This window comes from Xyrauchen texanus, chromosome 35 (assembly GCF_025860055.1).
Source record: "Xyrauchen texanus isolate HMW12.3.18 chromosome 35, RBS_HiC_50CHRs, whole genome shotgun sequence".
NCBI classification, from domain to species: domain Eukaryota; kingdom Metazoa; phylum Chordata; class Actinopteri; order Cypriniformes; family Catostomidae; genus Xyrauchen; species Xyrauchen texanus.
The window spans coordinates 30,462,026-30,481,906 of NC_068310.1; the positions used below are offsets into that span (position 1 = coordinate 30,462,026).

Consider the following 19,881-nt stretch of genomic DNA (forward strand, 5'->3'; position numbering starts at 1 on the left):
CCAAACAACACAAAGGAAGTAATCCATAAGACTCCTGTGGTGAAATCCATATTTATTTTTACTCTAATTTTCCTCTTTCTTTCACTTTTACATCTGAAAGTCACATGTGGTGCCTGTTTAGTTTCACTTATACTGTACATCTGAAAGTGAAAGTTAAAGGTTCACTCAGTAATTTTTCCCCATTAAAAAAGTTTTACTCCTAAAGAAATCAATTGTAATTTTGAAACTAATATATAAATTCATGATCACTCACATGATATTAGGACTCTAGTCATATCAGTACCCTTATAAAAGCTGTTTTATTCTACAAGGGGCAGGTGTCCCCTCATGGGGGCTGCCATTTTAGAATCACATGACCAGCTGAATCTCATGGCTGATTGTGAATAGTGAATTTCTCCAATGGCATCTCCAACTGAAAATTATTGATTTCAAATTATGATGCGTTTTTCATGACCATTTCATTTTCTGATGGCAGAAACTTACAGCATGTTTTCATAGTACAGTGAACTTCAAAATGTGTGTCTTTCATAATTTGTAGAGTTGTGAATATAATCTCAACTGAAGGAGTTGCATGCACTCCTCTCTGTGTCGTGCCTACCAATGCCCTTTAACCATGAATATTTTCATAATATAGCACAACCGTTCATACCTTATTGATTAAATGCTGTTCAATTAGAGTTGCCTAATGGAATGAAAGTGGAACGGTGGACGCTCCAGACAGCATTGTGACAGCACAACTAAACCTCAGATAAAAAATGAAATAGGTGCATCCTTAATGTAATGCCAGAGAGAATGATGGATCGATTGCAACTTTGCGTTAGGTAGTGAGTTTGTTATGATGTACACCTCTCCCTGGCAGGCAGGAGAGAACAAAAGATATTTTACTTAGTATATATGACACATCTAATCCTTTTTAAAATGTCTTAAATCTTCAGAGGCACCAAGCGACGATGAACTTTTGGCACAGCAATCAGCGGCAGGTAAGTTCAGCCTCTCTCTCTCTCTCTTTCTCTGCAGGGAGGCATTCAATCAATTCTCACGCTCTGTTTGTCTCCTGAACACTGCATGCAGCTTGGTCTGAAGTGAATTGCATCAAAATGGTGTCGTGTCATTGATCTGTTGTGGGAAAGTGTATTGATGGTGACTTGTCCTACAGGAGGAGCCGTTGTTCATGGCAGATGGCTCCCTGTTTTACCTCATCCTGCCTGCCAAGCAAGGGGCCCGTGGGGAGTTCCTCCACATCGCCAGTTTTCCTGCTCAGGTCTGTGGGAGGAATGATTTCAAACTCACATTATGTGCAGTGAAATTAGATGCATTCATGAACTTTGTGATTAGAAATCCAAAGTAGCTTACCTAAAGTATGTGTGAACCTGGTCTCTTGTTTAAGAGGATGTGGGGAGGATTTTAAACCCCCAGTAGAGGTGATAAAAGATTTTAAACCCCCAGTGGAGGCTATATATATTAAGTTTCCCTATTACGAAATGTTAGATTTGGTTTTGAATAAATAAACTTGTTTTTTTTTCAGCTGCACTTATTTGCAACCATTGCTTTTAATTTCCAGATTTCTCTCATGTTTTGTTAGGAAATCATTTACAGTATGAATTAACATTTATGCATTTGGCTGATGCTTTTCCCTGTGAATAGATCCCATGACTCTTTGGAACTGATATAAGCTTCTTTAAATCTCTCTCTTTCTCTCTCTCCTTTATCTTCAGGCTTCGAATCCCTCTGTTACTCCTCGGTTTCTAACATCAGGGAACTGGGATGTAACCTCATTGTGCGCCCTTGACGAGGACAATGATAAAATGTATGCAGTGATTTAATTTTATGAGCAAACCATTTAGACTCAAAAACCTCAAGACTGAGTTGTAAAGAATCTTATAGTTTGCAGAACTACCTAACAAGAATGATTATCAAATTATTGAAGCCAAGTGATCACATTTAGCCAACTGAATCACCAAAGATTGCACTTAATTAAAATGAATACAGTAAATAATTGTCGAATTAGATGTAATTACATTGTCATTTACTTTTATTTTTTGTGTTCTAAACATGAGAGCCCAAAACAAACGGTCTCTCTTAGATTATCATCATAAGCTAAATAGCTTCCAATGTTTAGCTACATAAATCATTGGCTTGCATTTAATCAAATTGGAACTAAGAGTAATGATTGCATGTGGCTGCCCTTCACTGCTTTGCATATTTAACAGCTTCAAATGTCCTTAGTATTCAGCTGTACAGCGATAGTACTAAGGAGGTAGACTGTTATCTGAGGATAAATGACTGAGTAGAAACAGTAACTCAAGAACCTATTCAGCCACCTTAAAGATTTCCTTAATGTGTCTTTCCACCGTAGTTATTTTCTGAGCACAGAGGAGTCACGACAGAGCAGGCACTTATACAGGTGGGTTGTTTCTCATACCAATACTTCCTTTGAGCTGTAATTGAGTATTTTATCATCTCCGTCTGTTCCTCTTGTGCTGGGGTGCACGTTTACATCTAAATCAATCATAACAACATTTGCACACTTTGTTGGGAGATCTTTCATATTCTCTGTAATGTTTGTGGGATTTGGATGTCCGTGTTTTATTATTGCTGGTTCATTTTTATATTCTGTATTTGCACCGGCATTGCCATTTATTGAACCAGTTTAAAAGTATGCAAATGGTAAATATTAGCCAAAATAAGACTTTGCCCCTGAATTTCTGGTAAAACAATAATGAATCTTCCTAATTATCTTTAATCTGTTGAGACAATTGAATTGTAGATGCTTACTTATCAGTGTAATGACTCCCCTACTCTTACTTGAGCCAGCATTTAAGAAAACATGTCCACCCCATATCTTCCCAAATTTTGCAGCTTCCTGCAGGGAAAGATGCATTTCTTGAAGAAACACTATATCATATTTCTTACGCTTAAGAAGAGAAAAAACCTTCCTTCTTTTATGGGGTGCCCCAACCCATTCACATTCCATGTGAGAGAGACAATCCACTCAGATTAACTTTGACTTATTGTCCTCCTAGAACAGTTATGGAACAGAGTCAAATCTCACCAGTTAATGTCATTAATAGTGTTAAAACTAGCAAAGTGCACAGAGCTCGCCGTTCACACATCCGATCGTCGCATGGCGTCACGTGACTCCCCTTTTTATTTGTTTTTAATTTTAATTGTTAGATCAGGTAGATATAGCTCCTTGAGCTATACTGTAGGTTTCCATTTTTGTTTGCAGTGTAGGTGTGAACCCATGACAATGGCATTGCTAGCGCCATGCTTTTACAGTTATAGGAGTTATAGAAACTCTCATTTTTATTATACATTTTTGACTGATAGTAAGATGTGTTTAGGGGGCGTTCGTGTAAAGCCGATTAAGTTTTTTCGCCTCTGGTGAGCTGCAGGCAAGAAGCCCAGCTAATTCATTTAACAGAAATGGTAGCATAGAGAGAGATAGAGGGTGGGGGGGTTGAAAGAGAGATGGGCAGAGGGGGAGCTGGTGTGCCTCACAAGGATTTAAAGAATGTTCCTTAACCTTTGATTAATGCTTTAAGCCTCTCCCAAGCTCTCCCTGGGCCACAAGTTCTCATAGATTGTTTATTGCGACGCTCCAAGCAATAAGGAGAGAGGGCAAAGATCTTGCCTTTGGCTTAAACCAAGAAGATAATGGAATAGTAGCTCAGCTATTGTATATCATCACACAATTGAAATTAAAGGGGCATTTTCATCAATTATCATCATTTACTTACCTTAATGTCATTCTAAACCTGTAAGAAGAAGAAAGTCATATGGGTTTGGAATGACAAAAGAATGAATAAATAATGACAGCATTTTCATTATTGGGGTAACAGTTCCTTTGATTGTCAGAGGAATAAGTGGATTCAAAGTTTGAATTACAGCATTATTATTAAATGCAACAGTGATGTCATATAATGAAATGTGTGTTTGTTGACTAGCGTGGAGCTCGGAGGAGTGTTTCATCGCCAATGTTTGACATGCAATCTGTTTGAGCGATGCACCTTCTACACAGCAGACTTCAGCCCCAATCAGACATACTTCACCCTCTACTGCCTGGGTAGGGGCTCACACACATGCACATTCATGCACAGATACAGGTGCACAGTTTTCTCAATGCCTACAGATCTCTAATTTTTTTGCAGGTCCAGGTGTCCCAAAGGTGACCATTCACAGCACAAATGATCCTTCTAGTGAGTCGGATGTGATATCTTTCTCTTTTAAGAACTGTTATGGGTCAGAAAGAAATTAAAGCACCACTTGCTAAGAGTTCTAAAATAACTATCATTGTTATTGCTTGATAAGGCAAGCATCACTATTACTATTGTTCAATTAGGCTAAGGTATTTTAAGAAATCCTTAACTTGGTATTAAGCTTCAATAATTAATTCTGCACTGTTTGGGTCATTGACATGCCTCAAATCGTGTGACTTATTAAGGAGAGGTATGCTACTGCTTTTCCAAAGGCCAATTTATACGTTTTAGTCGTACACTATTTACCATGAAATTCTTGATATAAAATCAGTGGAAGGCTATGAGATGTCCTCTCTGATATAGTCAAACAATCCTGTGCACACGTGCATGCGTGCGTGCGTGTGTGCATGTGTGTTCTGCATTGTGGATGTAATATAATCTCAATGCTTTTTTTTTTTTTTGCATTTTGGCAGATTTATTTATTCTATTTGACAAAATAAAAAAAAAACTCTTTGTTATAGTCTCACCTATTCATTTTACAACCACTTAGACTTATTGAATGAAGTTTTAAAAAAAAACAAATATGTTCAGATGGCAATTTTATGAAAAATTCCCACGCCTTGTTCCACTCCAATGAGGGAAGCCATTTTTATTAACAAAACAAAAATTATTTGGGTGATCCGAATAAAGGTGAAGGGTTTAGGGAATGGATTTTTGCATGGCAGACATTGAAATTATTATTATTATTCAGAAAATGTTAGAATTTAGTCCTGAATGTTATTGTCGAGATGCATCCTTTACTTCATAAGCTTAACATTTAAATACTAAAATGTGTGATATGGTCATTTTGATTTTACGTCAAAAATTAATTCCATTTGTGTGTGCACTCACAGGATATACAGTGGTGGAGGACAACAGCCTCCTTGTGATGTCTCTTGAAACCAAGTGGCTTCCTGAGACAATTTTCCAGACCCTTTCCTCTGACAACAATGGTAAAGAGATTCCTTAAATAACTAATTGCATTCCTCCTAAAGCATGAATTGATATCTGTCTTTTTAAAAGTCAACTACATTTTAGACTCAGATAATTGTTTCAGTTTTGCTTATTGGATCCTCACAGCTACAAAACTGTACCATTTAGAGCCTCCCAAAGGAGCCATCGCAGCATGAGTATGTATGTTTTTGTGTTAGGGTTCAAGAAGAAGTTTACACAAGTGCATCTGTGTATAAACTGTACATGGGAACCCCCAGACTGTTTATGTTTGTGTGTGCAGTCTCATGAGAGCTTATTTGGTAGTGGTTAGAATATTGATGAGCCGGCACCCAGGCTTCCTTATAGTATGGTACAGTAAAAACGACCATTTCTGTTAACTCTGCCTTTGCGAATAATTACAGACCTAAATGTGAAGATGTCCTTGCCTCCTGGGTACGAGGGAAACCTGCACCCTCTCCTTATTATCATGTAAGTGTCTCTCCACACATCACCAGTGCCTGTATCATTTTATTAGTGCTTGCATGGCAGCACTCCATTGATATTCCTCCAGCATTCTGGGGTTTAGGTTAACCATTTAAAGCCTTGCACTGCACAGTGACAATAAAAAAGCCAGAAAAAGACATGTGCTGAGTGTTATTACAACAGAAAAGTGGCTCTGATGCAGCACATTTACAAGGAACTAAAGACAAAAGATTACCTTGAACACTATTTATTTTCTTGTTTGCAAGCACTGGTATATCCTTCAAGAATTGTAAATCTTGCTAAGACTCTCCTCTCCCTTGCTGCAACTGGTTAGGCTACATGATTTATGAATAATGCTCTATTAATAAGCAATATGTAAATGGTTGTGTGAGATGAAAGAAGTGAGATGCAAATGTGAAATGGTTTATAGAATGAAGATCAGTGTTCTAATGTCTCATCACTGACTCAATGGCCGTGTCTCGTTTGGAAGGATGCGTCCTCCGGAGGTCGCAGTTGTCGGCCCCATACGTCATTGAGGTTCTCGTTTCATTTATTATTATTTTTTTATTGGGAATGCATAAAAGGATAACAATTGTATAAATGTAAGTGCATATACATAAAAGACATTGACATTAGAAATAAAATAAGAAAAAGAATGCCTCATTGACGTATGCGGCCGACAAATGCGACCTCTGGAGGATGAACCTTTCCAAACGAGACACAGCCAGTGCATCTTTCTGTCTTCTCTCATCCATCCATCATACATCCATTTTTCCTTATTTCCTTCCTTTTATCCACCCTTCCTTCCTCCCTTTCTTCCTTCCATTCATCCACCCTGTTTTCAAACCTTCCCTCCTTCCTCCTTTCCTTCCTTCCATACATACATCCACACTTCTTTCCTTCCATCCACCCACTCTCCCTTCCTTTCTCCCATCTTTCCTTACTTTCATCCATCCATCCATCATACATCCATTTTTCCTTATTTCCTTCCTTTTATCCACCCTTCCTTCCTCCCTTTCTTCCTTCCATCCATCCACCCTTCTTTCCTCTATTCCACCCTTCTGTTTATATGTTCTCTCATCCATTCTTCCTTCCATTCATCCACCCTGTTTTCCAACCTTCCCTCCTTCCTCCTTTCCTTCCTTCCATTCATACATCCACACTTCCTTCTTTCCTTCCATCCTTCCTTCCCTTCTTTCCTTACTTTCATCCATCCATCCATCCATCCATCCATCCATCCATCCACCCACTCTCCTCCCTTCCTCCCTTCTTTCCTTCCTACCTTTCTTCCATCCATCCACCCACTCTCCCATCCTTCCTTCCTTTTATCCACCCACCCACCCACACTTCTCCCCTCTCTTCCACCCTTCTCCTTCTCTCTTCTCTCATCCATCCTTCCTTACATTCATCCACCCTACTTCCCATCCTTCCCTCCCTCCTTCCTTCCTTCTTTCATTCCTCCTTTCTTCCATTCATACATCTGCCCTCCTTTCTTTACTTTTATCCACCCATTCTTCCTTCCTTCTTTCCTTCCTTTCTTCAATCCATCCATCCATCCACCCACGCTCCTTTCCTTCATTCATCCCTTCTTTCCTTCCTTTTGTCCATCCACACACTCTCCCTTCCTTCCTTTCTTTGATCCATCCACTCCCATTCCTTCCTCCCTTCTTTCCTTCCTTTCTTCCATCCATCCATCCACCCACTCTCCCTTCCTTCCTCCCTCCCTTCTTTCCTTCCATCCATTCACCCACTATCCTTTCTTCCTCCCTTTTTTCCTTCCTTTCGTCCATCCATCCACCCACTCTCCCTTTTTTCTTTCCTTCCTTCCTTCCTTCCTTCCTTCCTTCCATCCATCCAACATTTTATCCACCCACCTATCTTTTCTCCCCTTTGCACCTGTAGAGATGATATTCCTGGCAGGCTGTCAGCCACTGAGGAGTTTGCCCTGGGCTGGCCGGAGGTTTTGTCTAGCCTGCACGGAGTGGCACTGGCCTGGATAGACAGCAGAAGCAGGGTCCCACTGGGACAAAAAAGTAGCACCCTGGACCCTCGCAAGCTGGCTTCCCTCCGCATTAAAGACCAGCTTGAAGTTGTAGAGTGAGTGTATCTCACATTTATTAAGAATAATTTGCGACATAAAAAAATTACTTTGAACATTAAAGGGGCAATATCTGATTAATGATTCCTCGAAGAAAATTATTCATGCACAAAACCATTTATCATGACTCATAAATGCCATCTATATTAAAGAGAGACCTTTGCCTATTTAATTGCAGATGGCTAATGCAGTTGCCATACATTGATGGGAGAAGAATTGCTGTTTATGGAAAGGTAAAACATCTTTTATAAATGAGTGAGTTCTGCCTCTAGTATCTGATTGGATGAGCCACATTTAAAGGCATTGTAAAATAGCTGAAATATGCATGTAACTGCACCCCAACTGAATTAATGTAATCTGCTACATATCTTGGCAACCGAAAAAAAAAAATGATTGTATTGATTTTTATTATAAATAATAAATTTGGTTGTTTATTGAACTTTGGTGTCTTTTATCGTATTGCTGTTGGTTCTGTTTTATACAAACAATAAGCTATGAGAGACCATATATTTCAGTGATTTTACCACGTTACCATGACTAATTGATTTTTTAAATTGTGTGATTGATAGTTTGGTGGAACGATTGCTTATTATGATTATTATTCAGAATAAATGTAATCAAGGCTATCTGATACAGATTTTACAAGGATTAAATATATAGTTCACCCAAGAATGAAAATTTTCTTATTTACATTCCATCATGCCATCCCAGATGTTTATGACTTTCATCTGCAGAATACTTTATGTCCATACAATGCAACTGAATGATAATTAGACCTTTTGAATTTCCAAAAATCACAAAAAGTCAGGATAAATGTAATCCATATGACTCCAGTGATTAAATCTATAGCTTATGAACCAATATGATAGGTGTAGGGGAGAAACAGATCAATATGTATATCTTTTTTTTATAAATCTCCACTTTCACTACCTCATTCTTCTTTTGGTTTTTTTGGCAAATTACATTCTTTGTGCATATCGCCACCTAATGGTCGGGGCTGGTCAAAGTTGGAGAATTATAGTAAAAACTGACTTCAATATTGATCTGTTTCTCCCCCACACCTATCTTTTCATCACTTCAGCATTTATGGATTTAACCAATGGAGTCTTAGGGATTACTTTTATACTGGTTTTATGTGATTTTTTTTAAGCTTCAAAGTTCTGGCCACCATTCACTTGCATTGTATGGACCTACAGACCTGAAATATTCTCTTAAAAATCTTTGTTTGTGTTCAGCAGAAGAAAAAAAAATTATTCATACACATCTGGGGTGGCATGAGGGAGTAAAATATGAAAGAATAAAACATTTTGGGTGAACGACTGTATCCCTTTAAGGGTGTTTCATGGTGATTTTATGGTTAATGATGGTAAACAGCAAATCACTGTAACACACTGACTTTTTACCAAATGAGACCCTTTATAGGCTCTTAGTAAGTAGCAGTTGCATCATATTCTCATTTTGGAAATATACAGTACTTTGAATCAGGCCTTCAGTTGCAGGACTCTGACATCATACTTAATTTGTTTTTACAGGGATTTGGTGGTTATCTAAGTTTGAAGATGTTGACAACAACTGATCAGATGTTCAAGTGTGCTGCTATCATGGCTCCTATCACAGACTTCAAGCTCTACAGTGAGTGCTGAATTAATAACAGTAATACTAATAATAATGGATACAATCTCCTGTACACCACACAGTTCTTATTCTTTTTAGTTTGTATGCATAAGTGAGATCAACCGTCTTTTTCAGATGCTGCCTTCTCTGAGAGATATCTAGGTCTCCCTGCTAAAGAGGAACATTCCTACATGGTAGAACTTTTCCATTTATATCTTTTAGTAACCAATATGAAATCTACCCAAACTCACCTCTGGATTCACTGAAGTAACATAGTTACTCATATTTCTTTATTCTTTGCAGACTGCATCTTTGTTAGATGATATCCAGAAACTAAAAGACGCCAACTTCCTCCTTTTGCATGGGACTGCAGATGGTCAGTTTTTAATAGTTGAAAAATCCCTGAAATGTACATTGTATTTCAATCCCTTGTGACGTTTTGTTTGTTTTTCTGTGTGTGCATCTAGCCCGAGTTCATTTCCAACATAGCGCCGAACTGTTGAGTCGTCTGGTGAAGGTGGAGGCCAACTACACCTTTCAGCTTTACCCAGACGAAGGCCACACCTTGAGAGAAGAGCAGAGCATCCAACACTTGCACCGTATCCTCCTAAACTACCTCCACAACTGTCTCAAACATGACCCCTTCCTCATAGCAGAGGAGGAAGAGGAGGAGGAGGAAGAGTGATTTATTCTACTGTGTCCGCTTTCGTTCCTCAATAGAGCCCATCTATTTATAAATACTGGTGTTGAAATTCAATCTGTGTTATTTCACCAGAGGAAAAAGGAGCAAAATTGGGACTAAGAGGACCAAATTCACCAGCTATTTATTTGCAAAGTAGATTTTGGATTGTTTCTATTTAAGACTACAATCATGTCTTGTGCGTGTCTGTCCAATCTTGGATTTATTGGAGGACATGATGAAGATGCAAAAACAAGCACTGTGGTTCATACAGTTTACAAGCAAAGCACATTTGAAATCAATCAGTCTTTTGTCAGATTATGGTAAAAGATGCTGCAGAGGTATGTTGATCAGCCATGATGTTATAGTGCCACCTTGTGGGAAAAATAAGGACATGCCTTACTAAATGTAAAATGCAGCATGCATTTTGTAAGATTGGGAATTATAGCCTATACTGGTAGTCGACCGATATGTATATTTCAATGGCAAATGCTGAAACACATAGTGGTCCAGATGTGCACAACACAACAACATTTATAAAGCAAACAACAGAAATCAAAACAAAGAAATCAAGCCTCGACACAAATAAATTAAGTCACAACACAAATAAATTAAGCCACAACTCAATGAAATTAAGCCACAAAACAAAGAAACTAATCCACAACACAACAAAATTATGCCACAACACAAAGAAATTAAGCCACAACACAAATAAATTAAGCCACAACACAACAAAATTATGCCACAACACAAAGAAATTAAGCTATAACAAAAATAAATTAAGCTATAACACAAAAAATAAGAAAGTAATCATGCATCGGGTGTTTTTTGTTTTGTTTTTTGACACAACAAGCCAAATTTTGTTATGTTGCCTGGAGACAACACCATTCCATACAGAGTTACAGTAATTACAACACTCAACCTCACGGGAGTCACGTGGCACCATGCGGGGGCCGGACGTGTTAATGGGGAGCTCTGCGTCTGTGTCTTAAACCGGTGAGATTCGATACACCCTGCTACATAACTGTTCTATGAAGTTGTGACAGGGCGGGGCCGGGTTGTGATTATACACACTTAGTCCCTTATCAGGCTAAATAAGCCTCCGAGAGGGATAAAGGCTGACTGCGGAAGGTGGTGCGATGAGAGAGAGATCGTTTACGGTTAGCTGTCTGTCCTATGTGGGTGTTTGTGTCTTTTGTTTACGTTCATTAAACAAAATTAAAAGTATTAGAAGTATCATTAAAATATTATTTATATTGCCAAGCCGGTTCTGCAGTCGGCCTTTATCCCTCTCGGAGACTTAATTAGCCTGATAAGGGACCCTCCGCCCTGTCACAGAAGTCAACATGTCAAAGAATTCAAAATCCTTGAGCTTTGGAGACATTAAAAGACACTTACATGCTCAAGACATGGCCACAGACAAGGGACGGTGCGGCAGGACAAATTCAACGTCAACTGTCCAGCATGTCTGTAATGCTGGCGAAGGTCATGGCAGACTTAGAGGATCTTGCTGTAATACGTCGATGTAATTACTGCGATAATTACAGAGATAAAATTCTCTGAGTTGGTTACAAGAATCGGGGACGACGAGAAATGGATCGATTATCTGGAGTCATCAGAGAGGGAATTAGCTGCTAATCCGCCAGCGACCAAAGTAGATTTGTAACTCGTTTCGGAAAAGTTGGAAGACCTTGAGAATCATAATCGGTGAAACAATGTAAAAATAAAATGAATTCCTGAGCATATGGTAAAATTGCTAAACGAGCTCTTTCCGAGTCTGCTCAACATAACAGGCCATAAGCTGGAAATCGAGTGAGCTCACAGTGTCCCAGTTCGGAGATCTGTGGAGGGAGACAGGTCCCAATCAATTCTGGCCAAATTTCATATTTTGTGCATACATCTTCATTCATGAACAACCAGCTCAATGAACATTCGTTTGACTGTCCGAGGAAACGGAACGGCTTTTTTTGTGTGTGTGTGTGTGCCGATTCCGCTGGAGGCTGGAGATTGTTTCGTGAAGGATCGCACCTTTGGGGCAATTATGTTCAGGAATCTACGCATTCTTTGTGTTTGTTCTGCCTATTGGCTGGAGTTTTCTTTTGTTATGTTATTCTGTCTCACAAAATGTGTACAGAAGCACCGGACTTGGGCAATCCGATGTCAAAGTTGTCACGGGACTTTCGTTGGCGTACTGTTTGAGTTTAGAGGGATGGATGCCGGTTGGCGCTTTTTCTTTTTTCTGTTTGTTTTGAGGGGAAGTTGCAATAATGTTGAAATGTGGTCTTTATAATTTTATTTTTGTCACAATCTATTTATTTTTTTTCATAAGTCAAAATGTCAATTGTTAATATGAGTGGATTTTCATGTGGAATGTGAAAGGGTTGGTGCACCCAATAAAAAGAAGGAAGGTTATTTATTTTCTTAAATGAAGGAAATATGACAGCGTTTCTTCAAGAAATGCATCTTTCCATGCAGGAAGCTGACAGGTTTGGGAAGATATGGGGTCGTAATCGTTTTCTTTAGTGCTGGCTCAAGTAAGAGCAGGGGAGTCATTACACTGATAAATAAACATCTACAATTTAAATATCTCAAACAGATTAAAGATAAATTAGGAAGAGCCAAAATTGTTTTAGCAGAAATTCAGGGGCAAAGGTTGATTTTGGCTAATATTTTCGCACCTAACAGATGTTGCATGCCACTGGTACCCCTCATGATATAAAATTTAGAGGAGATTTGAATCTTTTGATGGACAGTCCTTGATCATAGTGAAGCAAAAGTGTGTAAGCCCCCTAGAGCAACATTGATGCTTCACAGGATGTGTAAAAATCTTGGTCTTACAGATATTTGGAGACTTTTAAACCCATCTGGTAGGGACTTGTTTTCATCAGTCCATAAAATGTATTCTAGAATAGATTTTTTTTTCCCCTCATTTCATCATTTGTTGATTGCTCAATTGGAAACATCTTAGTCTCAGATCACGACCTGGTGAATTTTGAGGTGCTGCCTCATATGGAGAAAAATAAATCATATAGTTGCCACTTTAATGCATCCAAAAAAAAATTGTAAAGAAGTCAATGGAAAGGAGGAGGCAAGAAACGGCTTGACGATATAAATAATAGTTTAATTATAAACTTAAAAGACAACAAACACACACATGTCATCAAAAAATTCAAAGCACGTGAACTCGTGGAGTTGGAAATATACAGAGGCAGAGCTGAAGCGCCGAATGTCGTCTGATGGCCTCAGAGAATTGACCCTATTGAAATGCATATATAATGTTGCGGAAGGTGGAGTTATTTTGAGTCGGGGGACAAAGCAGGGAAGCTTTTGGCTAAATATATAAAGCAGAGAGAGTCTTTTTCTACCATTCCCTCAGTGAAATCTGCTGGTGGTGAAATATTTACCTCGGCTATGGATATATTAATAATGCTTTTAAATAATTCTATCTTGATCTCTATATTTCCACATCTTCGTCTTCTGATGAAGACATAATAAAGACATTATAGACATTAGAACTCCCTAAACTGACGACTGAGCAAAACAAATCTCTTGATTCTGAGATACACTTGGAGGAACTCAGTGAGGTAATTAAGGCCTTGCCTACATATAAGGCTCTGTGGTCAGATGGTTTTGCCGCTGAATTTTTTAGATCTTATGCTACAGAACTGGCTCCACTTTTGTTAGAAGTTTATACGGATATCAATAAAGAATGGAAAGCTTCCGCCAATTGTGACACAAGCAGGGATCAGTCTGATTCTTAAAAAGGACAAAGATCCAAGTGAGATCCAACTGACAGCGTAATGCTTTTCAGCCGGGCGCATTTCAGTGGCTTAAACAGGGCATTAAGTATTTGGATATTTTATTCCCACCAAATTTGTGTGATTTAGTTAGACTTAATATTGACCCTTTAATTAAGGTTTTCGAGCGATGTGGGCAGGTGGGCTTCACTACATTTATTTATTGGGGAGGTTAATGGTATTAAAATGAATCATATTCCAAAATTCAACTACCTGCTACAGTTAATCCATATAGATGTACCCCTCTCTTATTTCAAGCCATTTGATAGCATAGCAAAGTCCTTCATTTGGAATGGGAAACGTCCCAAATTACATTTCAGTAAGCTGCATAGGCCGATTGATAAAGGTAGGCTAGGCCTACCCAAGATTATGTTTTATTATTATGCATTCGGTCTCAGACATTTGGCTCATTGGTTGCTTCCACCTGAGAGAACCCTTCCCTGGTTTTGTATTGAACAGAAAGTTCTTGCCCCTATTTCGCTATTGCAAAGCCTTTCTATCAAACTAACCGGTGAAGTTAAATTACACCCCGTTTTCTCACATTTACACTCTGTTTAATTTGGAAATTTATTTAAATGTTGCCTCGAGCTTATGACTTAACTACAAATTATGTATTAATAATATCCTTTCTGCTGGCCAGAGTGGATTGTGAGGGAGGTTAATACACTCGGTGTTGAGATCCTTTGAAAATTTGGTTCAACATTTGGGATTCCCAGATCTCAGTTTTTTTAGATGTTTACAGCTGCACCATCTGCTCTGTACTATTTTTGGGAGTAGCATGCACCCCACTAAAGTGGCAGATACTCTGGGAGTGGTGATTATTGCTTTTGGAAAAGATTGTGAGGCATCAGTGTATTATTCCCTGCTAATTCATTGTCTGGGGGATTGAGCTTCAACTTCTCTCAAGAGATTATGGTAGAAAGATTTAAACTTGTTATTGGAAGAGGGCGTGTGGGCTGGATTCTAAAAAACATCAAGTCTGCATCTAGAGATGCAAGGGTGCACCTTATTCAATTCAAGATTTTACATCGATTTTATTGGACCCCCCTCTAGATTGTATAGGCTTGGTCTTAAAGACTGCTGGCGATGCCAATCAGAGGATGGAGACATAACCCATGTCTTCTGGGGGTGTGATGAGATCCAGGAGTTTTGGTTGAAGGTTCAGTGTCTTGTGTGTGATGTATCGGGCACTCTGCTTTCATTTTGCCCCAGACTCTGTATTTTGGGTGACATGGCGGTCATCGACGTTGAGAATAGACACATCAAGAGTTGAGTCCTAACTAGTGTCATGATCGCCAGACAGATTTTTTTAAGGGGTTGGAGGTCGGCTGGAGTGCCCTCGTTTCAGGAGTGGTGCTTGGAGATGGGGAGGGTGGCGGCCTTTGAAGAAGGGTCTTTTGGAAGACTAGGAAAATGTTATTTGTTTACGGAGAAACGGGGTGGATACCTGATGTTGCTGGACTTGTAATTATTATTATTTTATCTTTTGTGTGTGTGTGTGTGTGTGTGTGTGTGTGTGTGTGTGTGTGTGTGTGTGTGTGTGTAATCATGTGTATATACTCATATGTTACCACAGGGATGTTTGTTGGGGTTGGGGTTGGGGATGGGGATTGGGAGGGGTGGTTGTGGGGTTTAGATGTTGATTCCATATATATTTTTTGCATATATGTTTTATTTATTTTTATTTTGCATATTTATTGTATATATGTTTTGTAGGAATCAATATAAAATGTTAATTACAAAAAATACTCAACTTCACATGCACAAATGTCATAAATGCCAAAATGTAAATAGTTAAATTAAAATCATAACATGATTAAAACATAAATCTACTTAACTCACATTGGGAATGTCTTTTAGTGTCCTGTCCTTATATATAAGCTTGTTGTCATGGATCCACCTGACCCTCCTGCCACATACACACAACCCTCCCTCTCTCCTGGATACTGATCACCTGCACCTGCCTCTCATCACCGTGTCAATCAACTCCTCTATTAAACCCCATTCTCCCTTCACTCGTTGTCTGGGCTCAACTCAGAATACAGACTCACTTGTCTGTGGCTTACCTGGCGCGTCAAACGTTATTCCTGTGAGCTCTCCTCGATTCCTCTCCACCGCAACTCCAATTATCTCTCCAAGCCTCCACTCCTAAGTCTACTTCCTGTTGTGTGTTTGTCACCCCAAGGATTATCAACACAAACCATCCTCTAGTTTCTGTTCTTCACATCCGCACAGATCTGCTTATTTACTACTGTTTTTTCACTGTTTTGTTTTGTGCCAGATACCTGCCTTCGGGTTCATCACCTTCATCAAGTTTGGATTTCTGTGACGCATGTAATACATAATTAATTTGTGTTATGGTTGAATTTCTTTGTGCTGTGAACTTATTGTTTACTTTGAAAGTTGTGTTGTGCACCTCTGGGCCACCGTAGAGAACAGGGTGAATGAAATAATGCTGAAACGAACATAATACAATTAAATTACAGCACAGGAGATGTTAACACAATTGCTGAAATTAAACCGGTTTTACACAATGTTTATTTCAAATTCATTAAAATTTGAAAACATTAATTGATTTTGCAACAAGGCTGCTAGTTTATTTAATTATTTACTTGCACATTGGGGAGAAAATGTGCAAATACCATCCTGTCTGATATTGGTCTATCATTAGCATATAATGTGGAAATATTGATTGAATGTAAACTGCAACAGTATTTGATCCTGACTCTTGATATGCATGACAAACTGGCTGCATGGTGCTGTATAGTCTTTATCTCTGTGCCAAATGCAATAGAAATCTCCGATAAAGATGTAGAAATTGCATACAGTGTGTTTATTTAATGCACACTAGATGTCAGTACACAGTGTGTATAACTGTACAGGCTGTCTTTACCACCAAGGGTACAAAATAAATGACACGGACAGTCTGTGTATCACACACACACCGCATGCTTCTGTTTACAGATGCATCCTACTGTCTCTAACATACATCATATATCTCTTTTTATATGTCTAGCCATGCTGAATGCAGTTTCACACTGAGTGTAACTGTATTTTCACTGGCAGACAAACACAACTCCTGTTGCCATTGTCATGCATATGCAGACTTTTATACATAAAATGTGCCAGATACTCACCTTCCAATGCTAAGTTACATCACATTTTGTATGTGGCAGTTTGCACATTTGGTAAATATCCTTTTATTTAAGATCAATAAATTGTATTTGATTCATGACACAAACAAAAAAGTATTATACCATGGTACCGTGATGGTATCAGATACTTTGAATATATACTATGAACCCCATCCATGACATTTACATTGTATTCCAAGGTACCTTAATGAATACCATGGATGTAACATGCACATAAATTACCATGGTAGCCAAAATACATTGTACTAACATGGTTTATTGCTAATCAAATCTACAGTATATAAAGGTTTGAGCACCCAGATATCTACTAGCTCTTAACAGTGACATTTTAAGAACATCATAAATTGATTATGACAATGATGATGTTAATGGCAAAACAGATTAGACAACACGGCAATAAAAAGAGTAGTTCAACAGCTTCTTATTTTGACAAAACACAATCAAGATATCACAATCTTTTCACCTGGAATTACAGGTCTCATTTACTAATCAACTACTTGTTTTATATTTAACTTTATTTTGTGACCATCACGTACTGCTGATATGTGTTTGTAGAAATCTTGTATGTTCTGCGCAACATTGTGATGCAAGTTACATATCCCAAAATGTTTTGTTGTAGGTCCAAGAAAGTCCAATTCCAGTGTTATAGGCTGCATGAAGTCTGTTTGAAATGAATGTCCCTAAACCTATGTATCTATATATTTGTTTTTAACGGCCCTTTTACAATAAATTATGAAATCTTTGTGTACAACAGGGGCGGAGCCAGGTGTTTTTTACAGGGGTGGCCGGACGGGCCAGCGATCTGCAGATTGTTATGTTTTTCCACATAAAACAATTTAAACAATGACAAGCACCGTGATTTCAACTTTTGAGTTGTATTCATTGTAAGGACATTAAATTTAGTTATTTGTGAAAATGTCAGGGTGCCCTTACAATCATAAAATGAGAGAATGAAATTAAGATCTTGAATAGCTCACTCAAAAATAAAAAAATTCTATCATCATTAACTCATCCTCATGCCATCCCAGGTGTGTATTAATATCTTTCTTTCTTTTGAAGAACACACACAAATATTTTTTAAAGAATATCTCAGCTCCATAGGAAATCATTATTTTGAGCTCAGTTAAACTTCCTAATTCCATTTAGTGCTCTGCACATGTGTCAAGCATTAGGAAGTGTAATTGAGCTTGAAATCATTATCATGCGAAGAGACTGCAATGGAAACATTCGTGTTGAAATATTAGTTACAATTTGGTCAGTTCACACCCATAATTGGATTGCTTCAGAAGACATGGATTAAACCACTGGAGTCATATGGATTACATTTATGCTGCCTTTATGTGCTTTTTGGAGCTTCAAAGTTTTGGTCACCATTCACTTGCATTGCATGGACCTACAAATTTGAGATATTCTTCTAAAAATCTTTGCGTTCTGCAGAGAAAAAAGTCACATGGGATGGCATGAGAGTGAGTAAATGATGAGAGAATTTTAATTTCATTTTTCATTCTAAAGAAATTAATAATAATTTTGAAACATATGTATACAATTATTACCACTCATGAGATGAAGAATTCAGTCATATCAGTAAAATTATAAAAGGTATTTTATTCTACTTGAAGGGGCACCTCATCGGGGCAGCCATGTTAGCATCACATTACCAGCTGGATACTACTTGCTAAATCTCAGCAACTGCCATGTCTGGACAATTTAATTCATGGATTAAATTAATCCTAGTTTATTGTGCATAGTGAATTTCTACAATGGCATCAGTAACTGAAAACTATTGTATTTGAATGATGCAGCATCCAGGCCACTAGGTGTAAGTTTAAGCCATACATAAAAAATGACTGAGTTCACATTTAAAGGGTCATGAAACGGCCCTCTTTCAGCTCAAGTCCACCTCACAACCATTTTGAAAAATGAAACTCATCTAGGCCTCGACAGGGGACACCCCCCCCCCCCCCCCTACTGGGTGGGTTGGGGCAGGGGAGCAATCTGTCATCTCAGATGCCCTCTTACTAAATTTCAGGATGAAGTATGTCACATTGTTAGATTTGTATAGCTGGCAAAGTTAAAGTCTAACTAAATATGTTGAACGCAGCCCGTTTATTCCCTTAAAGATCACAACACCGCCTGTTTCAGCACAGTTGAGTTCTCAAAACATTTTCAAAAGATACAGCCATTGGAGTAGTATTTACTTAATGCCATATGAACTCTGTATTAAAAATGTTCATGTTTTTTTACACTTAAATAACTTTTGAGACTTATTCCAAGACGTCGATTCACAAATATAAGTGCTTAAAAGGATGGAAGGAGGGACGGACACACAGGGATTGTGTGTCTGGGACTGGGACAGTCAATGTAAACCATGTCTCAAATGAGTCCGTCAGAGACACTCCATCTCACCGCGTCTCTCAAAACACTCGTGGTAATAAATGTGTGCTGCATTAACATTTAAAATGTTTTGGCAATGATCGAAAGACTACCCTGTCCCTCTGTCAACACTCAGGCTGACTCGCGTCGGTACCATCAACTCTGTCAAACTGAAAACGAGTCTCTTGAGAGTTTAAAGCGATGGTTACGTGGTTTAATGAATAATCATGGGACAACCCGTGTTCATAAGATAAGGCCACGCAATCTCATTAATATTTATGAGACACTGATGACGCGACGAAGCACTATAGTACAGGGCAACGTCACATCGCGTGTCACTCGATGTTCATTTTAAACCCGGAAGACATAAATAGCGCAAAAAATAAAAAAATGATGTACATTTACTGTATCCTCCATCATGTGTAACACATACATATATGGTAACATGTAAAACAAAATTATTTTTGTGATTCATGACCTTTTAAAAGCGGTGTACTTGGTCTATACAGAC

At 38.4% G+C, this 19,881-nt stretch overlaps 1 protein-coding gene across 1 annotated transcript in view; it reads left to right on the forward strand.

Annotated features, from left to right (window-relative positions):
• The window catches only part of LOC127629246 (inactive dipeptidyl peptidase 10-like), a 62,244-nt gene extending 52,067 nt beyond the window's left edge, over positions 1-10,177 (forward strand). The window contains exons 12-25 of the mRNA XM_052106391.1: positions 936-980; positions 1,157-1,261; positions 1,716-1,807; positions 2,357-2,404; positions 3,948-4,066; positions 4,152-4,199; positions 5,093-5,191; positions 5,594-5,660; positions 7,557-7,751; positions 7,931-7,985; positions 9,285-9,384; positions 9,502-9,560; positions 9,670-9,742; positions 9,834-10,177. Coding sequence (XP_051962351.1) covers positions 936-980; positions 1,157-1,261; positions 1,716-1,807; positions 2,357-2,404; positions 3,948-4,066; positions 4,152-4,199; positions 5,093-5,191; positions 5,594-5,660; positions 7,557-7,751; positions 7,931-7,985; positions 9,285-9,384; positions 9,502-9,560; positions 9,670-9,742; positions 9,834-10,051 — 1,323 coding nt within the window. The 3' untranslated portion in view covers positions 10,052-10,177. The remainder of the gene's footprint in view (positions 1-935; positions 981-1,156; positions 1,262-1,715; positions 1,808-2,356; positions 2,405-3,947; positions 4,067-4,151; positions 4,200-5,092; positions 5,192-5,593; positions 5,661-7,556; positions 7,752-7,930; positions 7,986-9,284; positions 9,385-9,501; positions 9,561-9,669; positions 9,743-9,833) is intronic.
• The last annotated feature ends 9,704 nt before the right edge of the window (positions 10,178-19,881 follow it).